The 9,491-nt window shown below is 56.9% G+C and overlaps 1 protein-coding gene across 1 annotated transcript in view; it reads left to right on the top strand.

The window, feature by feature from the left end:
• The first annotated feature begins 2,554 nt into the window (after positions 1-2,554).
• The window catches only part of ZP1 (zona pellucida glycoprotein 1), an 8,743-nt gene continuing 1,806 nt past the window's right edge, over positions 2,555-9,491 (top strand). Inside the window, 12 exon segments of the mRNA XM_008048078.2 lie at positions 2,555-2,595; positions 2,678-2,898; positions 2,901-2,996; positions 4,677-4,798; positions 5,039-5,229; positions 5,231-5,397; positions 5,528-5,668; positions 6,402-6,624; positions 6,682-6,765; positions 8,286-8,413; positions 8,489-8,678; positions 8,774-8,933. Coding sequence (XP_008046269.2) covers positions 2,555-2,595; positions 2,678-2,898; positions 2,901-2,996; positions 4,677-4,798; positions 5,039-5,229; positions 5,231-5,397; positions 5,528-5,668; positions 6,402-6,624; positions 6,682-6,765; positions 8,286-8,413; positions 8,489-8,678; positions 8,774-8,933 — 1,764 coding nt within the window.

Below are 9,491 nucleotides of genomic sequence, written 5' to 3'. Positions count from 1 at the left end.
TCATAAAGTACAATGAACATGAGGTAGGAATACACAAAATATTTAGTAAACATGAGGTAGGGATATATGAAATATAGTGAACTAAACACTACTTTTAGCAAGTATGGCTTTTTAAGTTTCTTGGTTTCTTGGGTCTCTCAATAGCATGCTCTTAACCTAAGTCTATTACTGTCCTCTCAACCCGTTTCCTGAGCAGCTGGGGCTATAGACATGTGCCACCACACCCAGATAACGCCTTGATTTTTTGTAGAGATGAGGTCTCGCTGTGTTGCCCAGGCTGGTCTCAAACTCCTGGGCCCAAGCAGTCCTCCCACCTCAGCCTCCCAAAGTGCTGGAATTCCAAGTATGAGCCACCATGCCCAGCTTGTTTTCCTGATTGTGATCATTTTACTGTGGTGGGTGTTCGTTTCTTGGGAAGTTTACACGGAAGTAATTAGAGGTGAAGTATAATCAGTCATGTCTGCAACTAGTTCCCAAATGATATCGAGAGTGTGTGTGTGTGCGCACGTGTGTGTGTGTGTGTGTGTGTGTGTGTGTGTGTGTGTGTATACACATACACAGAGAAACAAAGGACTGGAGTAAATGTAAAAGTTAACAGTTAAGGCAGGGGCGGTGGCTCATGCCTGGAATTCCAGCACTTTGGGAGGGCAAGGTGAGAGGATTACCTGAGCTCTGGGGTTCAAGACCAGCCCCGGCAACTTGGTGAGACCTTGTCTCTACAATAAGCCAAAAAATTAGCCGGGCGTGGTGGTGCATGCCTGTGGTTCCAGGTCCTTGGGAGGCTGAGGCACAAGGATCGCCAGAGCCCAGCAGGTTGAGGCTGCAGCGGCCAGAAGCGTGCCACTGCACCCCAGCCTGGGCGACAGAGGGAGACTCCTGACTCAAAAAAAAAAAAATTAACAGTTAACAGCTGAGGTATCTGGGAAAAGGTTCCACAGAAGCTCCTTTCTGAAATGACTTCAAAATAAACAGTTTTAAAGGTCCACATTGTTCCTCAAGAAAAGTCCACTCACTGGCCGCTGCCCCTCACCCCTGCCTGTCCCTCTCCAGCATCCTGCCCCCTCCCTCCCCACACCTGCTGTCCCCAAATCCCCTCTGGCTCTGTACAATGTCCCCACTGCATCACCCCTGTGCCCTCCTTCCTCCCGTCTCTGCTCAGGACCCTCGACCCCCACCCCTACCTCTGGGCGGGGCGCCTCCCCCACTCTGCTCCCAGAGCGACCCCCTAAGCTTTCCCAGCTGATTCTAGTCACAGAGATAGTCCGTCACGGCCAAGCATCATATCATCCCCACGTATATGCAATCTGCCATTACCAGCTCTTTCTGCCTTCCCGTCCACCCTGTCGGCGAGGGAAGCATCACGGTCCCTGGTTTACAAGACGGGAAGCCCAAGATCGAAAGAGCTGGCGTGCCCATCACAGCCAGAAAGCCACTAGGGGCTGGAGGGGAATCCAACTCTCAACCACCAACGCCCGCGCTCACCCGGCTGCTACAAATTATAACGACCATGTTTCCTGACCCTGCTGGGCAGCAGGCTGATGGCTAGAGGCAATGAGGGGACACAAGGGGCTGACACCAGCAAGGCCTGATGCTGCCCACGCAGCAGACAGCTGGCCATTCTCGCTGTTTTTAATAGACTCTTTTCTTTTGGAGTTGGGGTCTTGCTGTGTCACCCAGGCTGGAGTACAATGGTCACCACCTCGACTTCCCAGGCTCAGACGATGCTCCCACCTTGGTCTCCCAAAGTGCTAGGATTACAGGTGTGAGCCACCATGCTGCCCGGCCAATAGCCTTTATTTCTTAGAGTCGGTCTAGATGTACAGAAACACTGAGAAGACGGTACAGAGAGCTCCCATATGCCCCAGGCCCGGTCACCCCCGTCACTGACATCTTGCATTAATACATTGTTCCTAAAATCCATGTCCTTAGCTTTTAGCTAATTAACATCAACCGGCCTTGCTCTTCAGCCTCTAAAGCCCCACCCAAGGAGCTGTGTCTACACTGACCTGGGCCTGCAACTCCTAGGGGTGCAGAGCTTCAGGCAGGTGGGGAGCCTATCTGGGCAGGGAGGGAACAGGGAGAGGCTTGGGAGGATGGCAGACAGGGGGCCAAGGCTACCTCTCATTCCACAGCCCCGCCTGTAGCCTTGGTTTTTCTTTTTCCTTTTATTTTCTTTTTTTTTGAGTTGGAGTCTCACTCTGTTGCCCAGGCTGGAGGGCAGTGGCACACTCATGACCACCGCAGCCTCGACCTGCTCGGCTCCGGTGATCCTTCCGCCTCAGCCTTCCAAGGAGCTGGAACCACAGGCATGCACCACCACGCCTGGCTCATTTTTTAATTTATTGTAGAGATGAGGTCTCCCCATGTTGCCCAGGCTGGTCTCGAATCCCTGGGCTCAGGCAATCGTCTCACCTCATCCTCCCAAAGGGCTGGAATTACAGGCTTGATCCCTTGATTTTTCTAGAAAGCTCTCTCCTCCCCTCCAAAGCCACAATCACTCCCACAGGGCAAGCATCAACCCCAGGTGTGGGGCAAAAGACTCTGGAGAGCAAGGATGGCTTTCCAAGCAGTCTCTCAGGGCCCCAGGCTGGACTGGTATCTTCCCCTGGCTGGGGGCAGGAGTTTCACCACGGCCCCTGCTGGTCGGGGGCACTCCCCCAGGTGGGCGCTGCCCCAGGTGGGCCCCCTTGGCCCCTAAAGGCACCCACCTGCCGCCTCCCCTCTATAAGGCCTACCTGGGCCCTGCCCTGCTGGCTAGGGAGCAGGAGCCGTCGTGGGTATCTGTGGTGTATCTGTTGGCAGAAGGCTCGGCCATGACCTGGGCACGCCGTGCAGCCCTGCTGCTGCTGCTGCTGGTGGCCGCCCTGGCGCTGGGCCGGCGGTCCCAACCCGAGGCTGGCCCCCTGGCCTCCAGCACAGCTATGACTGTGGGACCAAGGGCATGCAGCTGCTGGTGTTCCCCAGGCCAGGCCAGACTGTCCACTTCAAGGTGGTGGGTGAGTGCGTGGGCACCAGTCCCCTCCCTAGCTGCAGGCCTCAGCCTGGAGGGAGCTGGGACCCTTCCCCTGGAGCAAGAGGAACGGAGGCCTCCCTCAAGCCTGGGGGTGGCCAGGCCCCCACCCCATCACCAGTGGCCAGGAAGGGGAGTTCCCAACCTCAAGTTCCTGGTTCCCAGGGCAGCTTCTCCTGCCAAAGTGCACAGGAATCACCTGGGCACCTGCTGAGATGCAAGTTCTGATTCATTCGGGGTGGGGGCAGGGCCGAGCTTCTGCGTTTCCTTCTTTTTGAGTTGAATTCTCACTCTGTTACCCAGGCTGGTGAGCAGTGGCTGTGAGCTCAAATGATCCTTCCTCTCAGCCTTCCAAATAGCTGGAACCTCAGGTGCATGCCACCATGCCTGGCTAATTTTTTTTAATTTATTGTGGAGATGAGGTCTTGCCAAGTTGCCCAGGCTGGTCTCCAACCCCTGGACTCAGGCAGTCCTCTCACCTCGGCCTCCCAAAGTGCTGGGATTATAGGTGTGAGCCACTGCGCCTGGCCTGGTCATCTTTTTGTTGTTGTTGTTAGTTGGAGTCTCACTCTGTTGCCCAGGCTGGAGTGCAGTACAAGCTCACTGCAGCCTCGACCTGCTGGGCTCAGGGGAGCCTCCCTCCTCAGCCTTCCAAGTAGCTGGAACCACAGGTACACACCACCATACTCAGCTAATTTTTTTATTTATTGTAGAGACGAGGTCTCGCCAAGTTGCCCAGGCTGGTCTCGAACCCCCGGACTCAGCCAATCCTCTCACCTCTGCCTCCCAAAGCGTTGGGATGACAGGCATGAGCCGCCGTGCCTGGCTGGCCTCTGCTTTCTAATCATGCACAGTGGATGTCACACATTCACAAGCCACCCTGAGTGGCAGGGCCCTGGTGGCCATCATCTGGAGTGGAGAAAGGGGGTGTGGGTTTGGAACTGGGATTGGGATCTTCGAAGCCATATGGTCTTGGACAACTGACCCGACCTCTCAGAGCCTGTTTCCTCAACTGCAAGATGGGGAAGAGGAACCTGGCCATGCGCCCTGATCAGGGGGTGGGGGTGGGGGTGGGGGTGCCCACGCTCAGAGGGAGCCCAGCCCATTCTGGGCCAACAAGGGGGTCAACACCTGGCAGGTGTCTCCAAGTAACTGCAGCAGGCGGTTCACCTGGCAAATGGTTCAGGACTTTCTACGAGACCTCGGGCTCCATCCTCGTCCTGCTCCTCACTGTGCAGCTGAGAAAGCTCACTCATGCCTTGGCCACAGGACGCGGATGGACAACCAAGCTTGAAAGAAGGATGTGAGCTAGGCGCGGTGGCCCGCTCCTGTAATCCCGGCCCTTTGGGAGGCTGAGACCAGAGGCTCCCTTGAGGCCAGGTGTTCAAGACCAGCCTGGGCAACATAACAAGACTCCATCTCTATTTAGGGGGGAAAAAGAGCGACGTGAAATGCTCAGCCCTGCGCCTGAAACCCTACGCCCACCCCTTCCCCACCATGTCGCCCTGCCCCCTCCCTCTTGTGCCATCCACAGGCAACCCTAGCTAGAAATATCCCATCCCCTTTCAGAGACCTCCCTTGAGGCCAGGTGTTCAAGACCAGAGACCCCAGCAGCCTCTGCTTCTCCCTCCGACATCGCTGACCCTTCCCCTCCCCCCCACCCCAGATGAGTTTGGGAACCGATTTGAGGTGAATAACTGCTCTGTCTGCTACCACTGGGTCACCTCCGAGCCCCGGGAGCCTGCAGTCTTCTCGGCTGATTACAAAGGCCGCCACATGCAGCAGAAGGTGGGTGTCGCTCAGGGCTCTGGGCCCAAGAGCAAGATTTCCCTAGGTAGTGTCAGGCCAGAGAGGCCTATCGTGGACCGCGAAGAACCCAAGGTCCGGCAGGGAGTCGGGAGGTGAGGGAGACTACTGCTGGGTGCAGGCGTGTTTGGGGCAGCCCTGAACCCAGCTCTCAGCAGCCCCTCCTCTGCCCGGGTGCAAGGTGGCCTCACCCACTGTTCTCCGATTGCCCCTTGCCTGCAGGGTGGGCGTTTCCACCTGAGGATGTTCGTGGAGAGCATGCAGCCCGACCATCAGGTGGATGTGGCACAGGACACCGCTCTGACCTATCCCAAACCTGACCCCACCTGGGTCCCGGACTCCTACCCGGCACCACCCACCGAGTTCTCACTCTCTGCCCCTAATAGCTCTTTCTCCCCCTCCTCCGGCCACGCCCCCGGGGCCCAGCCACGCCCTGCTCAGCCCTCTGGACAAAGAGCACAGCTCTATCCACCCAAGCGCTTCCTCTTCCTCCTCCAGACTTGGGCCTGCCCACCCCACCCTGGCTCAACTCCTCGGGGGCACCTTGGGACCCTGGGAAGTGGACGAACCAGGTTCTTTAGGCATGTAGGACTTCTCTGTGTGTACCTACCCTCGGTCTGTATCTGGGGCCTTCTGGGATGTAGGGTGGGCCACCAGCCTTTTCCTGGGGCTCTAAGAAGCCATTTCCCTTGCCACTTTGTCCCGCCCCAGGTACCCATCTGACCCAGGAACAGTGCCGGGTGGCCTCCGGGCCCATCCCCTGCATCATGAGTGGCCCAAAGGAGTCCTGTCAGCAGGCTGACTGCTGCTATGACAACATCAGAGAGGTTCCCTGCTATTATGGCAACACAGGTGCACCTCCCACTCCATGCTCCTGGTCCCATGCTGAAGTGGCAAGCGCTCTGTCCCCTCCCACTGGCAGGAACTCTGCTTCTCATCCTATTTCTGGGAGAGCCTGACTCCCAGAAGGGAGTGCAGGAGAGACCTTTAGATGGAGTGACCACATGTCCCACCTTGCCTTGTATTACAACTGTCCCAGAGAACTATTCACAGACCATCTTTTACACATATCAGTGGCTCACGCCTGTAATCCCAGCACTTTGGGGAGCCAAGGTGGGTGGATTGCTTGAGTCCAGGAGTTCAAGACCAGCCTGGGCAACATAGCAAGACCTTGTCTCTAAAAATAAAAAAAAAAAATTAGCCAGGTATGTCCCAGCTACTTAGGAGGCTGAGGTGGGAGGATCACTTGAGCCCAGGAGTTGAAGGCTGCAGTGAGCAGGGATTGTGCCATTGCACTCCAGCCTGGGCGACAGAGTGAGACGCTGACTCAAAAATAAATAAAACACCATGTTTTGGGTGACAAATTATGTAATGACATCTTGGTTTGGGTGACATGATGATCCTACGTTAAGAGAGCAGTTCACCCCTTTTGTCCCATGAAAGCCTCGCTGGAGAACAAGGGAGATCCCAGACCCCCAGACCACCACTTAAAGCCCAACTGTCGCTCACCCCTTCCCTACCTCTGTGCTAGCTGGACACTAAACCCCAAGGCCACCTCTGTCTCTCCCACTTGCCTTTATCCCAGCTACCATCCAGTGCTTGAGAAACGGCTCCTTCATCCTGGTGGTGTCCCAAGAAATGGCCTTGACACACCGGATCACGCTGGCCAGCGTCCACCTGGCCTACACCCCCGCCAGCTGCCTCCCAACACGGCAAACGGATGCATCTGTGGTCTTCCACTTCCCTCCCACCCACTGTGGCACCACAGCACAGGTGAGAGCAAGGAGGGGACTGTGGGCTGGGGCCTGGTGACCCACCCCCAGAGCCTCACCTGCTGTCTTCCCCAACAGGTGGCCCAGAACCAGCTCATTTAATGAGAACCGGCTGGTGTCTGACATCCACATCCGAAAGGGGCCACGGGGCTCCATCACACGGGACGGCACCTTCCAGTGAGGGGCGCCCTCCTGGATTGGGGGGGCTGGGGTGGGATGGGGGCAGGAGAGCTCACAAAAGGCTTTGGTTCAAATCCAGGCTCTGCCATTACCTGGTTATATGACCTTGGACGAGCCTCCCCTGCTAGTCAGGCAACCACCCCTCTCTCAGGCAGGGGTGAGCATTGGTGAGGTCCATTCATACCTGGCCGCAGGGTCAGGTAGAAGCCAACAGCAGGTCTTGGGAGAGCTGAGGTCCTCGGGAGGTCGCCTTTCTCCCTCTAAAAACTAAGTCCAGAGCAGCGGAAAGCGTCCCCTCCCAAGAGGCTGAGGTTATTGTCTCCGCCTGATCTCAGGTGATGAAGCCAGGGATGGGGCCAAAGCTCTGAGGATGGGGGGGGAGCTGGGGGAAGAGCCCCTCAGTGAAAGGGGCCTTCCAGACCTGCTGACTCAGGTGGCAAAATCACCCCAGGTGCTCAGGATGTCGGTGGAATGACCCGAGGAAATCTGTCCTTGCACACCTGGCTTTGAACCTCCACTTTTGCTGTGTGGCCAGGGTCAAGGTGCCCAACCTCAGCATGTTTACCCTGTGGGACGCAGCTAACGTGTCACCACGGGCTGTAAAAATTCTGTGCTTGGCGCAGCATGGGTACCCAGATGTCTCCTTTTCTCCACCCCACCTGCTGTGAAAGTTGGGGAGCGGGACCGGAGACTGGGGTTGGGGTTCCCATGTCTTTTGCTGGAAAACCCTAAGTACGAAGGGCCAGGAGGTGGGAACAGGCTTACATCAGGCTCTAGACCCTTGGACTCGAGACCTGTGGGAGCAAGCCCAAGCCCAACACGGAGTGGCCGGGATTCCCAGAAGGCGGTAGAAGCAAGGGGGAGACAGCCTCGGACCCTCAGGACTGGGCAGGAGGGCTCTTCAGACTGGTGACCTTCAGAAGGGAATAGGGCAGACACTTATACCTACTTAGCACTGAGTTTGTACCAGGCCCCCTGGCATCTAGGCTAGTGAGGAAAATGCTAGACGCCATGTAGGCCAACCATGACTGTAAGCACAGGGAAGCCACTGGCATGTTATCTCGTGACCTCACGTAGTTCTCACCAGTGCCCCTGGAGGGAGATGGTCATGACCGTTTCACGTATGACACAGGTTGACGACTTGGCTGTGGCCCCAACAGCCTGGAAATGTTAGAAGACCCAAGCCCAGGTCTGCCAGGCGGTAGAGCTCATGGGCCTGTCCACCAGGCTCGACTGTCAGCTCTGAGGGCCTCGAATCCCACCAAAGGGCCATGCCCTAGGAAGCCCCTGACATCTTGGTCCCGGCATCTCATGCTCAAGCCACGCCGGCAAGACTAGGTGGGCTGGAGGCAGGGACGGGGCGAGCTTCCCCAGCCCCTGGTGATTGCTTAAATGACATCCATCTGCCCTGCTGGATGGTGCCATCTGTGGAACCCACATAGTTGCGCCCCGTTTATTATGACGAAAGCAGGATGCTCTGACTCTCTCCTCCCCACTGTCTTGCATGTGAACTTCAGGCTCTAGATCTGTTGCGTCTTCAACGCCAGTGACTTCCTGCCCTTGCAGGCATCTGTCTGCCCACCCCCAATGCCCGGCCCTGTGACCCAGCCCGGCCCCCTGTGGCCGGAGCTGTGGATCACCAAGGGTATGCCCGCCCCCACCCTGTCCTGCCTACCCCGTGTGTGGCCCACCCTGGGCTCACCAGCCCCTCTCCCTGCAGACGAGACTTTCAGGTCCTGCTACGGACAGGGGGACTATCCCATCCTGAGGCTGCTCCAAGAACCGGTCCACATGGAGGTCCGGCTTCTGCGGAGGACAGACCCTGGCCTGGTCCTGGTGCTGCACCAATGCTGGGGCACTCCCAGTGCCAACCCCTTCCAGCAGTCCCAGTGGCCTGTCCTGTTGAAAGGGTGAGTGCCCCGGGCACTCCCTACCCACCCAGTTTCCCCTCCCCACCTTCTCCCCCAACCCCGGGCCTCCCTGACCTCTCTCCCCCTCTCCCCAGGTGTCCTTTTGAGGGCGACAGCTACAGAACCCGAAGGGTGGCCCTGGACGGGGCGGCACTGCCCTTCCCATCGCACTACCAGCGCTTCACCATCACCACCTTTGCCCTCCTGGACTCGGGCTCCCAGAGGGCCCTCAGGGGGCCGATAAGAAGCCCCTGTGTCTGGCCCCAAATTAGGTCAGTCACCACATCCCTCCAGCCCCCTGTGAGCTCATGCAGACATGGGTCCCAGGATGGGGCTCGATTTTTTCTTTATTTTTTTTTTTTTTTTTAGCGTCGTAGAGCTCAATGGGTACAGAGGTCCGGCCTGGGGTCCATGGGAGGTAACCTGTAAACAACTCCAGAAGGAGGAAGGAAAACACTGCAGCCTGTGACTGCAGCCATCCCAAAATCCGAGGGCTGGTCACGGCGTTCTGGCTTCTGATTCTAGAAACAATCACCTGTTCAACATAATTCTTTCAAATTTTTATGACTCAGACTTCTCCAGAGGGTAAAAGTGGATACACTTAGGGTATATTTAGGCTTTGTTTTTGTTGTTTCTGAGTCAGGGTATCATTTGTTGCCCAGGCTGGAGTGCAATGGCAGCAAGATCACGGCTCACTGTGTGCTTAGGTGATCCTCCCCCTGCAACTCCCCAGTAGTGGGACTACAGATGCATGCCACCACACCCAGCTAATCTTTTTTTTTTTTTGAGTTGGAGTCTCACTCTGTCGCCCAG

Source organism: Carlito syrichta, unplaced genomic scaffold (assembly GCF_000164805.1).
Source record: "Carlito syrichta isolate Samal-C Ts95f unplaced genomic scaffold, Tarsius_syrichta-2.0.1 Scaffold120490, whole genome shotgun sequence".
Taxonomy (NCBI): domain Eukaryota; kingdom Metazoa; phylum Chordata; class Mammalia; order Primates; family Tarsiidae; genus Carlito; species Carlito syrichta.
Note: the sequence above shows the minus strand (reverse complement) of the source record. Positions and strands in the feature narration are given on the sequence as shown.